Source organism: Mchenga conophoros, linkage group LG23 (assembly GCF_057382185.1).
Source record: "Mchenga conophoros isolate Kocher_MC1m ecotype Shallow Benthic linkage group LG23, M_conophoros_male_GT1.1, whole genome shotgun sequence".
Lineage (NCBI taxonomy): Eukaryota > Metazoa > Chordata > Actinopteri > Cichliformes > Cichlidae > Mchenga > Mchenga conophoros.
Window position 1 is genome coordinate 20253367 of NC_140547.1, and position 24961 is coordinate 20278327.

Genomic DNA, 24961 nt, shown 5'->3' on the forward strand with positions numbered 1-24961 from the left:
CACTGTACTGCAAATGTGGTTTATGGTATAACACTGTAATTGTGTACAGTATAATTTGTTTAGACTGTAATTGTGTTTTTACAGCATATGAAATAATATTAACATTCATATTCGATATAAGAACATTTAAAACCCTCAGATGGTCATAGTCAAAAAAGGGACCCTTTTGGGTCCCCTTGGATTTTTGATTCTCAATATATCAGTCATTTTAAAGACTAGTTGCATGAAACTTGGCTAGGATGTGCATTTTAGCATTATTTTTAAAATTCATTGATCCCCTCTATGGTGTTGTGTATAGTAAAGGAGATTCACATAAGTGTTACCATCTGTGGTCCTCGTACCATTTTGGGTCCCATTGACTCCCATTATAATCACATATTTTCGATATACTGTAATCCTGACATGTGATAATTTTTTTCTCGTGAATACCTAATGGATCTAAGCCTCAGGCTTCAAAATAAAGGAAAAATATGTTTTGGATCCAATGAGCACAATATTAGGTACAGCACCACCATAGACATTTTCAGTGGTTTTGAATGCAGGACATGGTTATCTTATTATGCAAAATGCATGACAATAAAACAGCTGACCACCATAAAATAGTCTCGATGTAGTGGAACTGATATAAGAGAGTGGTGTGAATGTGATTGAGAATATATTTATAATATATATTACGGGTTTCCCCCCCAAAAAAAAATAAATAAATAAAAAATAAACAGGGGTCTTTATGACAATAAAGCCATAAAAACCTAAAAAATATAAAGAAAATTATGAAAAACTTTATATCAGTGGATAGGTCTGAAGTTGTTTAAAAGATCTGATGTGAAAAAAAATGAAAAAAAATTCATAAAATCCATTGCTATATCACCTTTTGGATGGGGACCATTTTGGGTCCCGAGGACCATAAAAGGGTGTAAATTTGAAAAACTCTTATTGCTCCAAAAATAATAAAGTATCCAAATCAATTCTGTTATGAATTTTTTACCTATCCAAGGCTCTAATAACCTCATGCCAAGTAGTTCCATTTGCAACTCATTTTTTAAAAATATTGCATATTATGATTTTTTACCCCCAAAAAAACAGGGGTTTTTATGACAATAAAGCCATAAAAACCTAAAAATTATTAAAAAAATTATGAAAAACTTTATATCAGTGGATAGGTCTAAAGTTGTTTAAAAGATCTGATGTGAAAAAAAAATTCATAAAATCCATTGCTATATCACCTTTTGCATGGGGACCATTTTGGGTCCCGAGGACCATAAAAGGGTGTAAATTCTGACGACCATCCATTAAGAACAATATGTACGTCTCCCACAGTGTGTGTCTGACAAGGTGATCAGCAACACAGGGGGCACCACAGGGGACTGTCCTCTCCCCCTTCCTCTTCACCCTCTACACCACAGACTTCAGCCACTGCACAGAGACCTGCCATCTTCAGTTTTCTGATGACTCTGCGGTGGTTGGATGCATCAGCAGGGATGATGAGACAGAGTACCGGGCTGTGGTCGACTCCTTTGTCACGTGGTGTGAGCAGAATCATCTGCAGCTCAACGTGGCAAAGACCAAGGAACTGATCGTGGACTTCAGGAAGACCAGGAAACACTTGACCCCTGTTTCAATCCAGGGGGTCAGTGTTGACATTGTGGAGGACTATAAATACATTGGAGTACACATTGACAATAAACTGGACTGGGCTAAAAACACCACAGCACTTTACAGGAAGGGCCAGAGTCGTCTCTATTTTTTGAGGCGACTGAGGTCCTTCAACATCTGCCAGAAAATGCTGAGGATTTTCTATGAGTCTGTGGTGGCCAGTGCGATCCTCTATGCTGTTGCATGCTGGGGGGAGCAGGCTGAGGGTCGCAGATGCCAACAGACTTAATAAACTGATCCGTAAGGCCAGCAATGTTGTGGGGATGGAGCTGGACTCCCTCAAGGTGGTGTCGGAGAGGCGGATGCTGTCCAAGATAAAGACAATGTTGGATAACACCTCCCACCCACTCCATGACATGTTGGTCAGTCACAGGAGCTCGTTCAGTGAGAGACTGAGATTACCGAAAAGCACCACTGAACGACACAGGAAATCATTCCTGCCTGTGGCCATCTCCCTGTACAACGCATCCACTTAACACACTGTTTGCTGCTACAACTACACATGTTTCTTTTCCAAATCATTATTTATAAGTGACTTATGTATGTATGTATGTATATATATATATATATATATATATATATTGTACTATTCTTAGTTAACGTATTGTCTGTCTTGTCTTAATGTTGGTTTAAAATGGAGCACTGTAACAAAAAATAATTTCCCCCAGGGATCAATAAAGTATTCTGATTCTGATTTACAAAAAACAATATAATTCAATAAAGTAGTCTCAGAATAGTGAATTAAACCAACATTTATTGTTGATATTTTTTGTTGATATTTTTTTAACAAGAAAAACATTTTTCAACTGAATAAAAACAATGTCAATAACCAAAATAAATAGAAGCGTACATGAAAACTACACAGTCCTTCACCTTTCTGTGTCTGATTTTTTTAAGGAAAACAGTTTTTCATTCCACTAAAAACAGGACAAACCCACCAGCATGAACATTAAATAAACTATTACAATTGTAAAACAAAAATCATTTACAAAATATAATAATTATCAGTGGGTCCCAGGAAATAGAATGTGACATGGGATTTAGATTTCCGTTACCAGGATGGTCGGGTTCAGCGTAGTCTTTATCACCACCTGTCAAAGACACATCATCAATATTCATGTTTGCTCAGGTTATTCACTTGTTCACATCTGTCTGAGATCATTCATACTGTTGTATGGAGTGTACAGTATGTATATAATTATCAGCTATGTAAAAGATATTATCATCTCTTCTTACCTAGTTGGAAGTCCTCCATTCAAACTCAGAGAGCCGCTGGAGGAAGGTGGTGATCTGAGGGCTGATGCTTGTAACCTTCCTCTTTACGACACGACCTGTCTTGCAGCTTGTACCAAGTTTTGCAGGGCATTTTGTTCCCATGTCTGGATTGATCCTCACAAAAGAACCTTTTAACGGAAAAAGGGCTGCTTTAATTTCAAAATTAAAACATACATTACAGCAAACCTATATGTTTCTGCAACTGTAGTCAAGCTATCACATATATTTCATTCTTAAATGGTGTAAGCTTTAATGGTGTAAAGTATTTACCTCTGTATCATCTCCAGTGTGATGGACGCTGACTCCTGATACTCAAGGTTGAAAACGTAGTATGACGCAAAGAAGACAGCAAGGGTGCTGGTAAAGTCATGCATCTGCTCAGGCTCATAAAATACCTTGCCCTCCAAACTGATCATCCAGCGGCTTGCAGACATGAAATTATTCCCTAAAAACAGACAAGAGTCCAATAAGACAATGTGCTCACCCTTACAAATAAGGTTTCCACAAGAATGCTGGATAGCAGGCCTCACACTGTAAAAAAAAAAATAGAATCCACACGGTTTGCTGCTGTTTCTCTTATTATTTATTATGTCATGAAAATTATGATCAATTACAGGAAAAAACTGCCTAATGTTTTGGCATTTTGGCCTGTGCTGAAATGTTAGGCTGTTTTTTTTTCCTGTTGGTCATTGTGTATAATAAGAGAAACAGCAGCAAACTCTGTGTATTCTATTTTTATACAATATAAAACAGACAAACCCCTGTTAAGTAAGTTGTTGTGGGTACAAATACCACAATAATTACATAGATTTTTTACAAAAATATTACAAGAGGAAACTATTTATTTACCGAGCGCTATTACCCTTGGTGTGATGGGTAAGGTCATCTCTCTCTCAACAGACATCTTGGTGGAAAAAGCCTTTAAACACAAACACTGAGGCTACATCACACTGTCAGCGCAGCCAGCAAGGGCAGGAGGACAGCAATGTACCACACTGGGCGGGAAAAGACAGAGAGACAATTGTTAATTTAACGTTGCATTTATTTAACCCTTGAAAAATATATTTACATAAGTAAATAAAAGAAAAAAAACACACAACCCATCTTTTCGAGAATAATTCAACTAATTGCTCTTTTGACCAACCTAACACAGACGTTACATGGTTTTCCTATGAAAAAGACCCTGGAAGACGTTGTATTAAAGGAAAAAAAAAACCATACTCCCCTTCCCACTTAAAAAATTAATAAATATTAAACTTAGGTTGGAGTTCCTCGCGCCACCAACCTAATGTCACATTAACTTTTTAATGTTGTGTACTGCAGCTCACACAAAATTAAATAAAGCAGGCTAACCTACATGAGCAAGCTCAAAACTGGATAAGATTGTTTTAGCAGTCTCTAAATTTCCAAAAAAGAAGTTGTCTTTCTTTATTCTCATTAAATGTGTATTTTTACCTGCTGCTTAGTCAAACTCTCTAAGTTTGTGCAGCTTCCCCGCTTGAAAGGGATTGATGCATCTACCACAGGTGTTTAACTGGGTTTCACTCAATGACCAGGCAGATCTTTTGTTTTTCCTTTTCTTTAATCTTCTTTTCGGCCACAGTCAGCCATAGGTGAAAACCCTTTAAATACAAACCAAAAAACCCAAATACAAATTATGTTTGTTATCACACATCTGCAAATATTGTAAACAATCCCAAACACATTTTCTTTTTTTTCCTTTTTTTTTAAACACATCAATGCAGTGCATAAGCTTTGTAGTACAATATTTGCTTGAGTATTTTTAAATGCTCAAATTACGTAATTCACTAACAATTGTACATACACCTTGAGAAATACTGCTTTCTATTAAAGTGCTAAATTAAATAATCAATCTGCATTAGAACTTGAGCAGTAACAATAGTATTTATAACCAGCTTCTCTTAACCATATGCAAGCATTAACAGTCTTCCATATGCAGACCAACAATAAACAATGTTTACGAGCGGCACGCTCGTAAACAGGCGACCAACTCACGACACAGTGCTAATGCTACATGCTAGCGGCAGCCGCGATTCTTTAACAACTCACTTCAAAGTCTTTTACCATAGTCAGCAACCATTCCCTTACCGGCTACCTCCCTGGCTTTGTAGATACTTCAGTTCCACACAATATTCATGTTGGCGACAACTTATTGAAGGAATTATACTGGGCTTTTCCCGAAAGTGGCACCTTCCTATTGCTTCCCAGTTCGCCTTTCTTTTTCTTCCCGACAGAAACCCAGACACAAGATTAGTTCCGCCCTCCAGTCTGTCACGTTTACGTTTTCCCTCAGGGCTTCACCTCCTACTCGGTTTGACTTGACAGTCATAGAACAGAAGCGCAGGAGGACAATGCACCACACTCGGCGGGGAAAAAAAAGACAAAGACTGTCGTTGCGCCTGTGTTCCTCGCCCCTCCCCGTGTAAAATATATATCTAAATATATATTCAAATAAGAAAAGAAAAAAAACACACACAACCTATTTTTTCCAGAATAATTCAGCTAATGTGCTATTTCGACCAAGCTAACACCGATTTTAAGCCCTCCCACACACACACAAACTATACATGCTCTTAAGAATTAATAAACGAATATGTTAGGGTAGGAGAGTCCTTTGCATTACCTTATGATGTCCCGTTTGCAGTTTCCACACAGAGGTCCAACAATAACAGGTGCAAAATCTTTTGTCCTCTCGAGAATATCGTAAGAGTGAAGAGTTAACGAAGTTGACCTTTCCTCTCCTGTCAATCACTGGATCACAGGTCATGTCAGTCAGGATATGGAGTGGTGGTTGGTAGAGGTAGGTGGGTAGGCGGGGCCAGCATGCATTCAGTGTTGTCTGGCCAAGTTGATACCAGCACACAAAATATTAGCTCTGAAGTTGGCTGTACTGGAGCATGAGAAATATATGCTTGTGTAACGATGTAAAAGAATGAATATGGTTTTGTTGTAATATGGTTTTGTTGTTGTTAAATTCCTGTTAAACTTGGGATCGCAACCATGGGTTTATTTTGGAACTTTTATTTTGAAAATCCGCAGCGGAAGTCTGCTACTGGTAAACGGGCTACCCCCTGCCTATCGTTAGGAGCAGCTTTTGCTGTGGTAAGTCCTCTCCGTCCGCTCTCACAGAGCATGAGTTTAAAACATATTTTTTTAAATCCTCATCCAGAGAGTTTTATTCACACAGCGCTGGAAAGAGAAGCTGACCAGGGGTTACACTTGTAAGTACGATTATATTCTGTGTTCATGTTAAGCATGTGATGTAAAATGGGTTGTTGACTCTCATATTTGAAGCCGGCATGTTAGCTGCATTGCCGATGCTAATTCATTGTGTGTTAGCATCAAGCTAGCGGGATTTGGAGTTAACATGTTTTCATTTATTTGTCTTGGTTATACCAGCTATAGTTCAAGTTGCTAAGTCTTCAGTCTGTATTTTGTAATGTGAGAAATATATTATGTTCCAGATGTATGTTTTAATATGTTTTTCTTATGTCTCTCCTTTTGAAGAACTGTTTATCTATCTGCCAAACTGGAACGTACAGGGAGGGCCGAACACACATAATACAGTAGCTGCTAATGTGTTAACGGTAGGTATAACTACTATCGCAATTTTGTTTTAAAAAAAATACAGTAAGTAAATGTAAATAACCTTAATATACCCATAATGCAAAGCAATAATTAACTGTAGAAATGTTTTCAGGTAAGTTACTGGGCATTTTGTGGTATTTTACTGTGGAAAAATACAGCAAAGGTTAACAGTGCACATTGTGAAAAAATTTCGTACTGTAGTTCTTTAAATCGGTTACAAACATAGATTTTAGATGGAAGGAGCAGGATTTTTGTCCCATGCTTGTATATCTATTTCACATTTAAGCAGCGTCCCCCAAGATTTTCTCAATTATGGCAGTTTATCCACAATTAGGGCATAAATTTATTACAACTGGAGAGACATGCTGACTGCATTACAGATTTACAATGTGGGAAATATAACATAACATAACATAACTCTCACCTCTGTATTGAAAGAAATGAAGCTCAACAGACCTGGCCTTGGAACTAGATGAAGCTGTCTGTCACGGCGGGGTGCACACCCGATGTGGAAACAGGACCCAAAGCAGATGATGACGAGGAGTAGTAAGTTTAAACAGAAAAGTGATCCTTTATTGAGATGACGGCAGGGAAAACCAAGAAACCAAAGCAAACTGTCAAAAACACTACGAAACAAAACACTAAGAGGTACTAAGACCTATAACTATAACTGTGGAAAACAGGCAAAGACGAAAACTAAGGCTAAGGTCAAAATAATAGAACCAGGCTAGATAGGGCAGAATGAACAGACGACCCAACAATGGCATGCAGAAAACAAAGGGCTTGAATATATAGATGACTTAATGAGGTTAAAATTGAACATATGTTATTCTGACAATGTGTTCTTCGTTCATATTCTGTCCTGTTATCCCTATTCACCCTAATGACAGGACATAAACATAATGTCCTGTCATTAGGGTGATTATATTTGGAGAGCATTTTCTCATTATCATTATAACAGCTGGGATCATTACGCCAAAATAAACAAATTACACATCCCACCGCAGTCAATTATGGGATGCATAATGTAGTCTGGCTGTGTATATGTATGTATGTATGTATCTAGTATAGATAAGAGGGCACTGTTGCCCAAAGGTAATGACTCATAATCAGAATCAGAATCAGAATCAGAATGGGTTTATTGCCAGATGTTGAGGTTTACAACATTAGGAAATTGCTGCGGTGCTTCAGTGCAGACAATAAGAATTAAAGTGCTATGTAGAAAGAAAGATATGTGCATGAGATATACATGAGAATAAGAATTATGAGTGCTACGTAGAAAGATATATACATGAGTGCAGGTGGTGATCAGTGCCAAACATGAAATGATGAAGTGACACAGCGTAGGGTCATGTGTTAGTGGCGGGGACAGTCATGTGGTTATTGTTCATGTGTCCAACAGCAGAGGGGAAGAAACTGTTCTTATGGCGAGAGGTTCTGGTGCGAATGGACCGGAGCCTCCTGCCTGAGGGGAGCAGGTCAAACAGACTGTGTCCAGGGTGAGAAGGGTCAGCTGAGATCCGGGCTGCACGCCGCAATGTCCTGGAGGTGTACAGGTCCTGCAGAGATGGGAGTCTGCAGCCAATCACCTTCTCAGCAGAGCGCACAACACGCTGCAGTCTCTGTTTGTCCCTGATAGTGGCTCCATATTATATGCATTACAACACTGAGTCCTTCCAGTGACGTGCATTTGATGTCATTATGCTTGGTGTTGATAGAAATACTGAAATCTCTCTAAGTGAAATATTATTGTGTCCCGGGTTATTATGCTTGAATAATTGCTCTGCGTCAGAACAACCAGCTGCTGCGAATGCAGCAGTAAAGAAAATATGTGTTTTTCCTTCAGTCCGATGGAGGATAAATCTTAGAAAGAGTAAAAAGCAGTTGAACGATAATTTGAAGAAAGAAAATCCAGATTCTACCAGTTTCAGGCTTTGATTTGCTCAGGGGCAGTTGACAGCAGATCGACAGGGCCTGGCTTCAGACACGGTCAGCGTGAAGCAGAGGCTCGTGTTGGAGGGGCGGGCTGAGTCCGTTTGAAGTGTGTCTGTGTAAAAATAGCCGCTGCAGCCGTTTTGCGCGCCCTGGCCAGGCATACCAACCTTGGAACCAGGTGTACCTCCAGCCAGCTCGCAGGAGGGATCATGGGAAACAGTTTAGTTGCACATGGCACATCCAGGGCACAGCTACCTGCTGCACGTGCTTATCATCTCACCCACAGATGTGGGTGTGATGTGAACAGATGTTCACTGTGATATGTAAGACAGACATACAGTATCATAATATCGCAGCCTGTTTGCATTAAAACTCTCCTCTCACTGTCATTGGTTTAGCTTGAGGTTTTCAAACTGATAAGAAATAAATATACTGCTGTGATATAAGACAGACATACAGTGAGTGAGTCAGCCAAATACATAAAATTAAACATGGCTGATGTTATTCCAGGTACACACGTACCACAGACTTTTTAGGCATGTGTGAAAAGAGGTGTGCTCACTTCAGTCAATCAATCATACTATGTGTATTCTTCCCTTCGCTTCCCTCCAAGACATCTACAGGAAGCGGTGCCTGAGGAAAGCGGGGAGGATCATCAAGGACTCCAGTTACCCCAGCCATAAACTGTTCAGACTGCTTCCATCAGGAAGGAGGTTCTGCAGCATCCGGTCCCGTACAGCAGACTGAGAGACAGCTTCTTCCACCAGGCCATCAGACTGCTGAACACGTCATAGACACCTCAGCTTCACTACTGGAACTTCAACATTATGCACTCCACACTGTATATAAATGCCACTTGTTTTGCACATATTCAACTCTGTATATTCTATATATTTTATTATTATTATTATTATTTTTTATTATTTTTATTTATCTATTTTTTACTATTTAATTTGTAAAAATGTGTATACACACACACACACACACACACACACAGGAAAATATTTAGTATACACATCCAGAAATGCATACACTATTATATATTGTACATACAGTGGGGCAAAAAAGTATTTAGTCAGCCACCGATTGTGCAAGTTCCCCCACTTAAAATGATGACAGAGGTCAGTAATTCGCACCAGAGGTACACTTCAACTGTGAGAGACAGAATGTGAAAAAAAAAATCCATGAATCCACATGGTAGGATTTGTAAAGAATTTATTCGTAAATCAGGGTGGAAAATAAGTATTTGGTCAATAACAAAAATACAACTCAATACTTTGTAACATAACCTTTGTTGGCAATAACAGAGGTCAAACGTTTACTATAGGTCTTTACCAGGTTTGTACACACAGTAGCTGGTATTTTGGCCCATTCCTCCATGCAGATCTTCTTCTCGAGAGCAAGCTCTTTGGTCTTGGCCATGGCGGAGTTTGGAGTCTGACTGTTTGAGGCTGTGGACAGGTGTCTTTTATACAGATGATGAGTTCAAACAGGTGCCATTCATACAGGTAACGAGTGGGGGACAGAAAAGCTTCTTACAGAAGACGTTACAGGTCTGTGAGAGCCAGAGATTTTCCTTGTTTGAGGTGACCAAATACTTATTTTCCACCCTAATTTACGAATAAATTCTTTACAAATCCTACCATGTGGATTCATGGATTTTTTTTCACATTCTGTCTCTCACAGTTGAAGTGTACCTCTGGTGCAAATTACTGACCTCTGTCATGATTTTAAGTGGGGGAACTTGCACAATCGGTGGCTGACTAAATACTTTTTTGCCCCACTGTATATTTATTAGTTTCAGGTTGGCCATTCTTGTATTTTGCTCGTTTGTGTTGTTGTGTTTGCACATCTCTGTTGCTTGTGGGGTTCGCACACAAGAATTTCACTCGCATGTGCTGTGCCAGTGTGCCTGCACATGTGATGTGACAATAAAAGTGATTTGATTTGATTTGATTATTCTTTGACAGACAACAGAGCACCAATCAGGCTCTCCAGGGAATCCCAACAGTCAACAGGACCCTTCACCATCATACATCCCTCTTGCTGTAGGCTGTAGAATAGATCTGTAGCTTGGTCTCAAGAGCCGAACAAGAAATATTGTCATCAGTTATAGTCATGGTTGAATTGGGCTATAGCCTCTGTCCAGGTCCACCTAAAGCAACAGGTAAATCTCATCTCATTGTTATTCTTTCATCATTGCGCATGCTCACATAGTTTTCATCCTGGATTTTAACTGCTGATGAGTACTTAGTAACCATCAGTAACTCCCTTTCACACATAAAGAAAGGTGTCGGAATAACATACACGTTGAACCACAGACACATAAGGAACAATAGTCATTGCATCTTCAACACGACTAGTACCAGCTACAAGTTGTATTCAGTTGTATTATTTTTGTGTTATTTTCTCCCACAAATTTGCACATTTTTATTTTTGAAGAATTTGTGTTTTTGTAAGTTTTCTATTGCTAAAATCAGGTCAGTATCTGCAAATCTGAATTCAAGAATAAAGAATGACCAGAAACTCTGTGGTCAGGTATTCCAGATTTGCACACAGGTACTATAAACCTGAAGAAGGCCAGGCTACTGCTATGCAGAAGGGAACTGTAAGGACCTGATGGGAAAGGAGCAGTGTTAGACAAACAGCAGTCTGGTATCCAGGTTACACTAAAGGAAAGGGGTCGACAGGGACTGAGAGGCCCTGTTGTTAGAGGATGACTTCAAGTAGATCCTTTTGTTGAAGAGGATTACCCATATTTCATTCCTGACCGATAACTACACTTATTACCCGCAAATCACACGCATGCAGTTCTGCATGGTAGTGAAACCAAAGCACGTGCAAGGTTTCTGTGTCATAAAGACGCACATTTCAATAACAGACAGCTGCATGCCAAGGTGCTTCGGTGAAAACAAACACTCTGTGCCTTTCTGTTGGCGGAATCAAATTTACCTTGGACGGCAGCTGTTTAACTGGCGTCAACTTTACCACTTTTGTCACGAAAATCTTCAACATGGCTCAAAAAGAATACAAGTAGCAGCATTCTCCGCCTGCCTCTTTCTTGTATATGTGTCTGAAAGCCAGTGTTTGACTGTGTGAAGAGGCGAAAGGCCTACTGGTGGAAGGGGTGGACCTAGAGTGTGGAGTGTCTAGTATTCTCAGGAAATTTAAAGACGACTTCTTCAATTAGTTAGTATGTTTGGTATCAACAGTTTGGCCTCTGTATTTTTTATTTAAATGAGAGGAGACAGAGAGGTTAATGACAGCACTCTGACTTTGTTAAACAATAACTCAAGTCTGGAACCGAATAGTTTTCACTTAAATTCAATTCTGACAACATAGCACCAAATCACAACAGTTGCCTCAAGGTGCTTTATATGGTAAGGTAAAAGCCCTATAAAGACAAACCCTCAACAATCAAGCAAACACCTGTATGAGTGAATACCTGGCAACAGTGGGTATTGACAGTGGGAAGAAAGAAACCTTTTTAAACAGGAAGAAACCTCCACCAGCAAAAACCAGGCCGAGGGAGGGCAGCCATCTGCTTTTCCAAAATAAAGTGATGTAGAAAAGTTAGGAATAGGAAAGCGTAAAAAGGCTGAGGCTTTCAAATTGTACATGAGCTGTCTAATGTCCATACAGAGCATTTTGGCTTTAAATGAAAAAAGCTTAGTCGGTGGCTGAGCTTCAGCTCATCTTTATTGTCTAAACGTGAACAAGAAACAGAAAGTTTATTTGTTAGTAGTGGATAAACTTTATCATTTAACAACAGGTGTATGTTAAGTTTCACTGCTTTAACCTTGCGCATTTGTAGGTGAGTTATCTCAACTTTTTTCTCAAACAAGGCATTCTCTCTCTCTCTCTCTCTCTCTCTCTCTCTCTCTCTCTCTCTCTCTCTCTCTCTCTCTCTCTCTCTCTCTCTCCGACCTACAATGCTATTCCCATGCGGCGTACCAGGCGGCCTCTGCTGGTCGCGCGCCATAGAGCCTGCGCGAAAACGCAGGTATTTCAACTAGGAGGATCTCTGCCTGGGGTAATGCCATTAGGGCCGCCCGGGTAATGCCATTAGGGCCGCCCACGACAGGGGGGTGCGTTTTTAAAACGCCCCCCTGTGGCTGTATATTTTTTTACAGCGTGAGGAAAGCTTTGGCGTCGAGGCGCTTGTTTCCGCTTAACCCTTGTGCGCCCGCCTGTTCTCGGGGCGTGGGTCGTGGTGACCCCCCGAGGTGTGTGTGTGTGTGTGTGTGTGTGTGTGTGTGTGTGATGATGATGATGAGTGTGTGTGTGTGTGTGTGTGTGTGTGTGTGTGTGTGTGTGTGTGTGATGATGATGATCCTGATGATGGTGGTGGTGGCGATGGGGGGTCTTGGTAACCCCCTGGGGGGGGATATGTGTGTTTTATGATGATAGGTTTGGGGTCACTAGGACCCCTCCCAGGGGGCATATGTGATGATGATGATGATGATGATGATGATAGGTTTGGGGTCACTAGGACCCCTCCCGGGGGCATATGTGATGATGATGATGATGATGATGATAGGTTTGGGGTCACTAGGACCCCCCCGGGGGGGCATATGTGATGATGATGATGATGATGATGATAGGTTTGGGGTCACTAGGACCCCCCCCGGGGGGGCATATGTGATGATGATGATGATGATGATGATGATGATGATGATAGGTTTGGGGTCACTAGGACCCCCCGGGGGGCATATGTGATGATGATGATGATGATGATGATGATGATGATGATGATGATGATGATGATAGGTTTGGGGTCACTAGGACCCCCCCCGGGGGCATATGTGATGATGATGATGATGATGATGATGATGATAGGTTTGGGGTCACTAGGACCCCCCGGGGGCATATATTGTGTGATGATGATGATGATGATGATGATGATGATGATGATAGGGTGGGGTGGGGTGGGGTGGGGGTGGGTCGCTAGGGGACCACCGTTGGGGCGCTTGTGTTATCACGGCGTCGGTGGCGTCCGGGGAGCGGCGTCGCGGGAAGAAGAAGAAGAAGAAGAAGCGGCGCAGTTGGGACAGTACGTGACGGCGCAGTTTGTACACACGTGCGCTCGGCACTCGCGGCACAGGATCTTGGTCTTGACGTCTTTGCTCCTGGGACACACGCGGCACCTGCGCCTCTTGACCGGAGAGGAGTCGCGTGGCGTAGCGTTGTTGTTAGAGGCTGCCTCGGCGGTAGCGCCTCGGGCCGCGACTCTGCCTCCTCCTCCTCCTCCTCCCGGTCCTCGCGCTAAAGCCGCCCTGGCTTCGAGCATGGGGCGCGCGAGCGCTTTGCCCAGTCGCTCGAGGAAGAGCCGTCGTCTGTTGAGCTTGCCCGGCATCCAGTCGGGGTGAATTTCCCTCCACAGCACGAACGCGTTGTAGGCCGCCACGTCGACCATGTTGTGGAAAAGGGCCACGGGCCACCTGCGGGTCTTTCTCCTGCAGCTGTACGTGCTCACGACCTTGTCCAGGTTGTCCACTCCTCCCTTGGTGCGGTTGTAATGCAGCACCAAGGGCGGTTTCGCGCCGCTTCTGTTGCTGCTGCCGCCGCCGCTGCTGTTGCTGCTGCTGCTGTTGCTGATGCGGCGGCTAGGCCGGGGCTCGGGGCCGGAGCGATGGTGGTTATAACGAGGAGCTGTGGTGAGGAGCAGCACGTTCTTGTTCTTCTTGGCCACGTAGGAGAGGATGATCGTGTCGGGCCCTCCTCCTCCTCCTCCTCCTCCTCCTTCTCGTCCTCCTCTTCCTCCCCCTCGTCCCGCGGAGCCGCCGAGTACCACGGATTCGACGGAGCCCACGGCCCTGCCCTTGACGCAGCGCAGCTCTCTGGGGATCTCGGGTCTGTTCGACCGCAGAGTGCCCAGCACGGTGTGGCCTCTCTCGCGATAGAGCCTATCGGCGAGCTCGCGCGAGGTGAAAAAGTTGTCGCACGTGACGTTGCGTCCCGGAGTCAGTCCCTCGGTGAGGTCCACGACCACTCGAGTGGCCAGGTGCTTTTCGGGAGGGCCGCGCTTGTCGGGCTTGCCGGTGTAGACTTGCATCTTCCACGCGTAGCTGGAACGCGCGTCGCACGCCACCCATATCTTGATCCCGTACCTGGCCGGCTTGCTGGGCATGTACTGTCTGAACGGACACCGTCCTGATGGATGGATGGAGAGAGAGAGAGAGAGAGAGAGAGAGAGAGAGAGAGAGAGAGAGAGAGAGAGATGTGGGAAAGTGTGGGGGGAGATTGGGGCAGAAACGCAAGGAGAAGACATTCAATTCAATTCAATTTTATTTATATAGCGCCAAATCACAACAAAAGTCGCCTCAAGGCGCTTCATAGATACAAAGACATAAAGAGTCATAGACTTCATAGCTTCATAGCTTCATAGACATAAAGACATAAAGAGTCATAGACTTCATAGCTTCATAGCTTCATAGACATAAAGAGTCATGCGAAAGCAGCACAAACGCGGAACCCAACACGAGTATGCAACAGAGCAGCGAGCTAGCCCGTTTTCGTCATTCCCGCTCCTATTCCTCCTCTCTTCCCCCAGTCACACACACACACACACACACACACACACACACACACACACACACACACCACATAGTACGTACGTACCTCTGAACGGCACCAGTCTCTCGTCGACGGTGACCTCCGGTCCCGGGCGGTACATGACGGGCAACCTCGCGCACCACTCGTCCCACACGGCTCTGATGGGGGCCAGTTTGTCGTAGCAGCTATCGCCCTCGCCCTCGCCTTCGCCTTCGCCTCGCCCGGCCCTTCTGGTCTCCCTGTCGTCGAAGCGCAGCGCGCTCGAGTAGGCTCGAAAGGTCTTGAGCGGCATCGTGGCTCTGAACACGGACCTGCCGCTCTCGGCGTCCCACAGGCTCTCGCAGGCCTCTCCCCGGGACCTGTACACGCCGGCGAGCACGAGCAGCCCCAGGTAGGCTCGGAACTCGACGCGGCCCATGGGCTTCCATCCGTCGATGGCGGGCCTGCGCCTGCCCGCTTCCAGGTTGGTCATGGCGATCACCGAGTCCTCTATCTCCGGCGGGAAGTAGGCCATGAACGCGGAGGCCTCGTCTCGCGCCGCCGCCACGGCCTCTTCGGTGGGGCCTCGTCCCGGCGGGTCGAGGTCGTCGTCTCCTTCTTCTAATTCTAATTCTTCTTCTTCTTCTTCTTCTTCTTCTTCATAGTCTTTGTCTTCTTCATCGTCATCGTTATAATCATCAGCGAGGACGTCTTCTTCTTCTTCTTCTTCTTCATCATCATTGGCGAGGATGTCTTCTTTTTCTTCTTCTTCTTCTTCTTCTTCGTCTTTGTCTTTGTCTTCTTCTTCTTCTTTTTCTTCTTCTTCTTCTTCTTCATCATTGGCGAGGATGTCTTCTTTTTCTTCTTCTTCTTCTTCTTCTTCTTCTTCATAGTCTTTGTCTTTGTCTTCTTCTTCTTCTTCTTTTTCTTCTTCTTCATAGTCTTTGTCTTCTTCTTTTTCTTCTTCTTCATCATCATCATCATCATCGGCGAGGACGTCTTCTTCTTCTTCTTCTTCTTCTTCTTCCTCCTCTTCTTCTTCTTCATAGTCTTTGTCTTCTTCGTCATCGTCGTAGTCGTAATCGTCGGCTACATCAGCGTCGCGAGTTTCACCGACAGCGCCGCGGCCGCGATCGCGCCCAGGATCATGAACGCCACCTGCAGCGCGGCCGGCGTCGTCCTCTTGCCAAATCTCCCGAGTCCCCCGCCCCGGTGGGTCGGCGCCTGCTTCTTCTTCCTCTCCCTCTCGGCGGTTCGACTCGCCTTGCGAGCCGCCGTCCTGGCAGAGTTGCGACGCCATTTCGTAACCGCGATCGTCTTCCTCGCAACTACCCACCCCATCGTTTTCGTCCTCCTGATCCTCCGAGTGGCTCTCCTCCTCGTCGTCTGCGAGCGTTCGGGCCGTCGGGTCGTCGTTGTCGTCCCCCTCGGCCTCTTGCTCCTCTTCCTTGCTCTCGTCCTCCTCCAAGTTCTCCTGTAGCTGCTGCTGCTGCTGCTGCTGCTGCTGCTGCTGCTGCCGCTGCTGCCGCTGCTGCCGCTGCTCTTGGTCTTCCTCGACCCCTAGCCCTCGATAGCGAAACGTGGCCGGTCGCAACAACGGAGCCACCGGAGCCGACCACGCAGCGTACGCCAAATGCGATGGCGATGGCGACGGTGATGGTGAGCGGGAGGAGGAGGAGGAGGAGGAGGAGGAGGAGGACACCGCTGGCGATTGCGATCCGCCTGTACCGACCTTAGTGCTCTTTGGCTCCCACGGTCTAGTGCGTGACATTATCTTCTTCTTCTTCTTCTTCGTCTTCTTCTGCTTTCGCCGGGGTGTTTCTCGACCACCTTTTTACAAGACTTTATATCTCTCTCTCTCTCTCTCTCTCTCTCTCTCTCTCTCTCTCTCTCTCTCTCTCCAATCCCATCCCATCCAATCCCCATCCCATCCCATCCCCATCCCATCGGGGGGGGGGGGGGGGGGATCTCGCGACCCCAACCTCCTCCCTCCCTCCCTCCCTCCCTCGGCGGGGGACCCGCATCCCCCGAGCCCGCCATACCATCCCATCCCATCCTATCCCATCCCATCCCCATCCCATCGGGGGGGGGATCTCGCGACCCCAACCTCCTCCCTCCCTCCGCGGGGGACCCGTATCCCCCGACCCCGCCATCCCATCCCATCCCCATCCCATCGGGGGGGGATCTCGCGACCCCAACTCCTCCCTCCCTCCGCGGGGGACCCGTATCCCCCGACCCCGCCGCTCTCCCCCTGGCGGGTGCATCAGGGTTAAGTGGCACCTGAAGACTGAAGTGTGGAACAACATATCACCCATCAAAGAAAACTATTTGTCCAAAGCAGACAGAAATGACACAGTAGATCTGATGGTGCAGACATATGAGATCACTGGAGCTGTGCAGGTGATGGAGAACATCTTAAAGATGATATGTAGGAACGACCTGGTGAAGAAATTATCAACCCTCAGACATTAAATATCTGCTTTCACACAGACTGTACACAGCTCTCTATGTGAGAACAGAGAAGCTAGTTTTCCAGTGAATACGTAGATGGTGTGCGGTCACTCTATTTCATGCATACTCCTGGGCTGAGTGTATTGGAGGTAAAAATAAGTACCAATGTGTGTAAAAGACTGAGGAGCTCCCTGAAATCCAACATGAGTAAAGAGCAGCTAAGAAGCTTCATGCTGCTTTCTTTCTGCTACAGCTCCCAGAATAAACTGAACTGTGTATGTTCCACATGAAGTGAGGTGACCACAGTCTTGTGAATATTAAGACTTTTTTGACTTTACTGGTTTGGAGTATTGGACTGAGGAAGTCCAACAACATTGTGCACAGAGCAGATCTGAAGCAGTTGTCATCGTCAGAGAATCGTAGTTTTTACTCTGCTTGTGAAAATATTGGGTGGAGTGTGATACTGTTCATGGAGTCAGCAGTGAAGGACACACCAACATTAGATCAAATGAGCTTTGATGTTAGGTCAGATTTTTTCTTTTTATCTTTGATGATTAAGAGGACAGTTTATATGGAGACAAAGAGCAGCCAGCGTGTTCTGTTTACATTTTGAGTATATCTTTATTTTTACTGATTTGTGGTTCGGTTCAGTACAGCCTCACCTGTGTCCTTTTGTATCATTTCGTCTGACATTAGTCATTAATATACTGCAACAACATGGGAATAGAGCAGCTGCCAGAGAATTCAACATTAATGAATCAATGGTACAGAAGTGGAGGAAGCAAGAAAAATGAGTTTAATAAAGTTTGATTTATCTGACTGCTTTGTTTCGCTTAATGTGCCTTATAATCCCGTGCACCTTATGGTCTGAAAAATACGTACTGCACACTGCAGTTTAATGTTGCAAAGCACCTCTTTTTAACTTCAGTGGATATTATACATGGTTATGCTCAGGATATGTCAGCCCATTTCTACTGGAAATGCCTTTTGGTTAAACTTTCAGCAAGGAATTTGCATTTGCACTGTTACATTTTTATAAAGCTTTAATGTACATAAAAACCAGCTTCTTGTTTAAGTGAAAATAAAAGGAAGGTTGTCTTTTTGCACTAGTAATGTTGTGGAGTTGTATTTTGTCTCGCATCAATTATATCGTCAGTTATATCGTTATCGCAAATTTTCAAATATATATCGTGATAAATATTTTTGGCCATATCGCCCTGCTCTAGTCATTTGTCTCTTTGCCTTGTATTTACATTTGTTTCCGTGCCTCGTTGTCTTGTTTGTTTCCCAGCTGTGTCTCACTCCTTTAATTTTTCCAGTTTTACATCTGATGCTTGTGTAATGATGATTACCGGTATTCAGTTATTTTCTTATTAAGACAAAACAAAGACTACAACTGTTTTATCAATGCAGGAAGTTGGCCATATTTATTTTTTGTACTTTTGTGATAACTGTATTTATTCTGGTCTGCATGTTTCAGTCAGGACAGAGCAGAGAGACTCTGTAATCACCAATGAGAGTAAAGATGTAATGAGTAAACAGTCAGGATAAAACCATGTTTGGTACGTTGAGATAACTGGAAGAAAATATCATAAACATATCTATCAGTTTTAGTTTATAATTTTCTCTCTTCTCTTTGTTACACTTTAATGAAAATTTACTCGTTAATGGACCTCGTTTATAATTCAATTAAAGTTTTGTCTGCTTAAAATAAATATTTTTTCTTTCACATCAATGTACAGCTGCATGTGGACTCAGGGAATAAATAATAAGAGGCCAGTTGTCTGTAATTGATGTGATTGTGTCTCAATGATTGTGTCATTCAGGAAATACTGAGTGTGATACAGTATATGTATTCAGACATCCTACATTCTCTTTGTGATCTATACCTTATGTGCAACGTACCTCCACCACTAAAAACAGTCACGTGTGACATCACAGCTCAGCTAACCCAACCCTGACACAGCTGTATGGACACCCACCTCCACAGTGACACCTTATCAAAACTTTTGCTGTCGTCATATCTTGATAATGATCCTCTGTGAAACAAGAAAAGAGTTGCATAATTGGGCACAAGGTTACTTGTTGTGCCAGACTATCACTGATTAACACATCTCCATAGAAACAGGGACAGAAAAGCACTGAGATGATTGCAACCAGCAGGCTGTTAACTGTAATGACTCCAGACCTAATAATACTGATTTCTCCCTGTTCTGTTAGGAAACATGAGGCTGTTTCATTTACTGGTAATTCAATGCAATGCACAACAGACTTACTTACAGAATAAAACACACACAGAGAAGACGGCTGTGTTTGTGATAACAGCAAAGGTTTCTGGAGATTCTTGTCACACTGTCAGAAAAAGCTAGAAGCTGCCATGATGGTCTGACTATAGTGAACCTGCATGTTTTTGTCCTGCTGTCTATGAGATAATTACACAGGAAGCATAAAAAAGCAGTTGGAAAATCTAATTCTTTATGAGAATTGGGCATGAGTAGGTCACCTGTAAATAATGGATGTTGTTTTTCTTGCATTAGTGTTTATGCTTCCGCAAAGTATTTGAGTCTTTATTCGTTTAACTATTTCATCACAAATCTCCTTCAGTTTCTGTCTGTGCAGAGTGTGTGTGTGTGTGTGTGCAAAAAAGCGATTTCTATATTTAAACTTCTGTAAATGACGTGTTGCTCTATAATCTGTGAAAGTGACTTTTTTATATCCTTTATTTATCCAGCTGAAAATCTTTGTTTTAAAGACTGATGTGCACAAGAGTCACAATATTGTGACAAATAAAACATCATAAAGATGTTTCTAAAACAGCTCATTTATATATATAACCTTTTCTTAAATCCTGTTGGCTGCTGTCTGTTTAACAATATAAGCAAATTCATGACAAAATAAATTTAAAAAATAATCAAAAAACATTGGAAATCACTTTTTGGCACAACACCGGCTAGTGTGATGGTTGCTCTACATCTTGATATCTTATCTCTTTGCTTATATTGATAAATAGTCTGCAGTCAACAAGCTTTAAAATGTATTTATATATCAAATAAAGAAATGACCTATTATGTTAGGATCTTTATGACTGCGTTGCTGTACATACTCTGTGTTCTACAGTAAAACCAATCCAGTCCTTTTTAACCACTTAAAATATTTTATATAAATATTTTGCTATATTTCTTTACAATCTCTGCTGCCAGCTTGTTATAGATTATCTATTTGTATCCAAACCATTTACATGTGATTTGCATGTTTGTTTGTTTTTAATAATTTCTCTTTCTCAGTAAAAATATTGTAAAAAAATCCACAGAAGTGTTTCGTGTCATCTTTCTGCTGCTCCGAGCTCGACATCTCGTGGACACCAGCAGAACCTACAAACAGAGCCACAGGAAGCGTTTCTTTTATAAACAGCAGATCGAGCGACTTGAGAGACTGTTCATCAAGCTGAATTCAGGTTATTTGTTGTGAAAGCTCCACAGGTTCAGAGAGGAATGGTCTGCTTAAAGCTATTTCAGCTGGGAGGCTCTGCTTTGCTGATCAGGTATGTTACGACTTTTTTTTTTTTAAAGATGGTTTGAAGTCAGACTTCCTCCGTTACTTCGAGTCTGTTTCATAACGGAACATCGCTGCGTTAGAAGGTGATACTAGTTATTTCCTCTTTAAAACGGATCCACACAGTAAACTCTCTGTATATGTTCAGGATATGTGACCCTAACGTTACACGGTAATCACCTAAATACATAGCTGGACTGGCCATCGGGCATTTGCCCGGTGGGCCATGGTGATTTTTCGTTTTTATGGGCCGATGGGTTCTTTTTTTTCGTAACAGTATGAACACTGAAAGGTGGTGGATTGGCCAGATGCTGGGAGATGTGTAAAAATAACTCAGTTTGGTGGTGGCTATTGCGGAGCTTCCACCGATTTAGTAACATTAGCAAGTGGTGGAGGCCAGCAGATGCAACACGCTGGCAGGTGGATGACGGAAAGGCAGGAGGAGCAGAGACCCCAGGCGGTGAACTGAACTTCAGGTAAGAAGTTATGACCTGCAGTCTATCTGGGTCAGATATAAACCAAGTTTAGGTGGAGTTTATTTTCGTTATGCTGACTTTTTACAGTCAGTTACAATAACTCGTACTGCGTACTAGCTAGCATGGGAGTTTATATACTGCTGGGTGGGTGCTATGATATTATTGACGTTGAACTTGTTTTATCTTATTTTATTTATAAGGTTAGTTATTAGAGTTTCCAACCGTCCCGTAAAAAACGTAATCGTCTGGTATTCAGAGAAAATATTGCACGTTTTGTATTGAGGGGAAAAGGAACGTGATTTGTCCCGTACTTCAGGTAGAATGAAAAAAGACACAAAGCTGGAGTTATTCTGTGTCTTTGCTGCACAGCTGCCTCTTCTTCTGTCATTCTCTCCCCTCCATCTCCTGTTTCTACTTCAATCATGAAACTGATCAATGATCAGCTGATCATCTCTCTTGTTTGTTTATCACCCACTTTGCGCCAGAAAGAGGAAACCAGCGGATGTTGCGTTAAACAACAGCAGCATGTTCAAGCTTGATCAGCTGTTGTTAGAATTTATTTAATATTAACCCTTTAAAACCGGTCAGAGCACGCTCCATTTTGTGTAACTATTTTTAAATCCCGGTAGCACTGCAACCACTTGAGCTAGCGCAATAATTTTTTTTGCATATGAAACCAGAGGAGTTGTACTTACATCTTATGCCATCAGCTTGTCCTAGGTCACGGTTTCCTTCCACATATAGCTTTGCAAAAACTGCATAAAAAGCACTTGCAGCAACAAAAACATAATATTCCAGAAACACGCTTTGCCGATCCATCAGCTGTTCATAACACTTCCTATGTCCATCAGCACGAACTATGGCATGTCCGCCATGACCTGCCCGAAACCGGAAGTGACGTCATTTTCGCGGAAATGTAGTTTTTTACCATCAAGGCCTCATGAGCTTATGCTGGTGTTTTTAAAAGTTATGTTTGACTTTATGACTTTCTGTGTCGTTTCTGGGATGCTGAGGACTCATATTGCACTGCTGGAAATAGTTTATTTTGATGCATATGCTGCTTTTTTGCAAATTTGCAGTATAATATTTATTTTCGTTTTTCCTGCAGTGTATAGAAATTGGTGTATTTCAAAAATAAAACTATGAAGACACTCAAAATAAATTTCCCGTGGTGGGAAACTATTTTGTGCAACTTTTTTGTATTTACAGTTTTGAGGGATAAGCCTCTTAAATTTCTCTAACTAGAAATATATGTTAAAAAACAAAAACGATTTTCATTTTTTTTGTAGTTTATTGCACTTTTTTGCAATTTATGTAATTATGATGCACTTAATGCATGCATATTATTAAAATTTAGGCTGTAGTGGTTGTATTGATGTATAGCAACTTGAAATGCTCCCAAAAATGGCTCTACAACATGTAAAAATATAATATAAGCTCTGGCGGACTTGGTTCAATGGTAGGTCTTAAAGGGTTAATTTCTAGTATCAGCTGATGTTTGCTGGAGCCACAGCTGTAAAGCTGCTGGTCATGATGTCGGTTTGGATATGTGGTGAGAGGGAAACATGAAGATGAAACCAGGAGATGTCCTTACTGAATCATCAGAGCTGAACAGGTGATGGAGAAACAGGTTTACCTTTTAGGTGACATGAATGAGTTGAAGGGAAGTTATGAACTGTTTCTGAGAGACAAATAACACCAGGATCCTTTTCTATGCAGCTGACAGCTGGTAACTGTGCAGGGGCGGATCTAGCAAAGTTTTGCCAGGGGCCCAAGTAGGGCATTAACAGGGAAAGGGGGGCACAAAGAAATTCTTTTCTTTGTTATATCATTTAAAAACTTTGAATAAATAATTATCTGAATCTTACAACAAACGTTTTCATCTGATGTAAAATGTATAGAAATCCATTTTTGTACATAGTAATTTTTTTAGGGTCCCATCATAATTTCTTCAGAAGTAGCTAAGTACTGTATATGATGCCAGTATTTTCCCACATTTTCTAGATACTGTACCAGTACTGTGTGTAAAATGCCATCAAAAAGTCAATTAAGTTTTATTCTTTCTCACCTGTCTTTCTATCTCCTTTCACTTTTTAACCCTGATGCACCCGCCAGGGGGAGAGCGGCGGGGTCGGGGGATGCGGGTCCCCCGCGGAGGGAGGGAGGGAGGGAGGGAGGAGGTTGGGGTCGCGAGATCCCCCCGAGGGGATGGGATGGGATGGCGGGCTCGGGGGGGGGATGCGGGTCCCCCGCGGAGGGAGGGAGGAGGTTGGGGTCGCGAGATCCCCCCGAGGGGATGGGATGGGATGGGATGGCGGGCTTACAGGTTACAGAGGTTACAGAGGCAGTGTCCGGGCGCGTGCTGTACAACAACAACAACAACAACAACAACAACGGCGACAAGGTGCCGCCAACGAGAAAGAAGAAGACGAAGAAGACAATGTCACGCACTAGACCGTGGGAGCCAAAGAGCACTAAGGTCGGTACAGGCAGATCGCAATCACCAGCGGTGTCCTCCTCCTCCTCCTCCTCCCGCTCACCATCACCGTCGCCGTCGCCATCGCATTTGGCGTACGCTGCGTGGTCGGCTCCGGTGGCTCCATTGTTGCGACCGGCCATGTTTTGCTATCGAGGGCTAGGGGTCGAGGAAGACCAAGAGCAGCGGCGGCGGCAGCAGCAGCAGCAGCAGCTACAGGAGAACTTGGAGGAGGACGAGAGCGAGGAGGAAGAGGAGCAAGAGGCCGAGGGGGACGACAACGACGACCCGACGGCCCGAACGCTCGCAGACGACGAGGAGGAGAGCCACTCGGAGGATCAGGAGGACGAAAACGATGCGGTGGATAGGTATTTCGGGGAAGAGGATCGTGGTTACGAAATGGCGTCGCAACTCTGCCAGGACGGCGGCTCGCAAGGCGAGTCGAACCGCCGAGAGGGAGAGGAAGAAGAAGCAGGCGGCGGCGGACTCGGGAGATTTGGCAAGAGGACGACGCCAGCCGCGCTGCAGGTGGCGTTCATGATCCTGGGCGCGATCGCGGCCGCGGCGCTGTCGGTGAAACTCGCGACGCGGATGTAGCCGACGATTACAACTACGACGATGACGAAGAAGACAAAGACTATGAAGAAGAAGAAGAAGAAGAAGAAGACGTCCTCGCCGATGATGATGATGATGATGATGATGATGAAGAAGAAGAAGAAAAAGAAGAAGACGTCCTCGCCGATGATTATAACGATGACGATGAAGAAGAAGACAAAGACTATGAAGAAGAAGAAGACGTCCTCGCTGATGATTATAACGATGACGATGAAGAAGAAGACAAAGACTATGAAGAAGAAGAAGAAGAATTAGAAGAAGAAGAATTAGAATTAGAAGAAGAAGAAGAAGAATTAGAAGAAGAAGAAGACGACGACCTCGACCCGCCGGGACGAGGCCCCACCGAAGAGGCCGTGGCGGCGGCGCGAGACGAGGCCTCCGCGTT

At 43.6% G+C, this 24961-nt stretch overlaps 1 protein-coding gene and 2 long non-coding RNA genes across 6 annotated transcripts in view; 2 read left to right on the top strand and 1 right to left on the bottom strand.

The window, feature by feature from the left end:
• LOC146547118 (uncharacterized) overlaps window positions 1-19826 on the top strand; it is a 266741-nt gene extending 246915 nt beyond the window's left edge. The window contains exon 29 of the mRNA XM_085265834.1: window positions 17274-19826. Within this exon, the coding sequence (XP_085121960.1) occupies window positions 17274-17478 (205 nt within the window). The 3' untranslated portion in view covers window positions 17479-19826. The remainder of the gene's footprint in view (window positions 1-17273) is intronic.
• On the bottom strand, window positions 2388-5719 carry LOC146547120 (uncharacterized). 4 transcript variants are annotated; one of them, XR_014890853.1, is made up of 6 exons: window positions 5573-5719; window positions 4384-4550; window positions 3778-3923; window positions 3199-3373; window positions 2890-3056; window positions 2388-2744 (listed from the first exon to the last, which is right to left on the bottom strand). It is a non-coding gene; the product is annotated as an uncharacterized LOC146547120 (long non-coding RNA). The 4 variants fall into 4 exon arrangements; XR_014890855.1 differs by lacking the exon at window positions 5573-5719 and adding an exon at window positions 5038-5478 and having other exon boundaries at window positions 3791-3923; XR_014890854.1 differs by lacking the exon at window positions 5573-5719 and adding an exon at window positions 4999-5476.
• LOC146547121 (uncharacterized) lies at window positions 6023-10998 on the top strand. Its single transcript, XR_014890856.1, has 4 exons — window positions 6023-6170; window positions 6457-6536; window positions 6976-7083; window positions 9086-10998. It is a non-coding gene; the product is annotated as an uncharacterized LOC146547121 (long non-coding RNA).
• Window positions 19827-24961: the final 5135 nt, after the last annotated feature.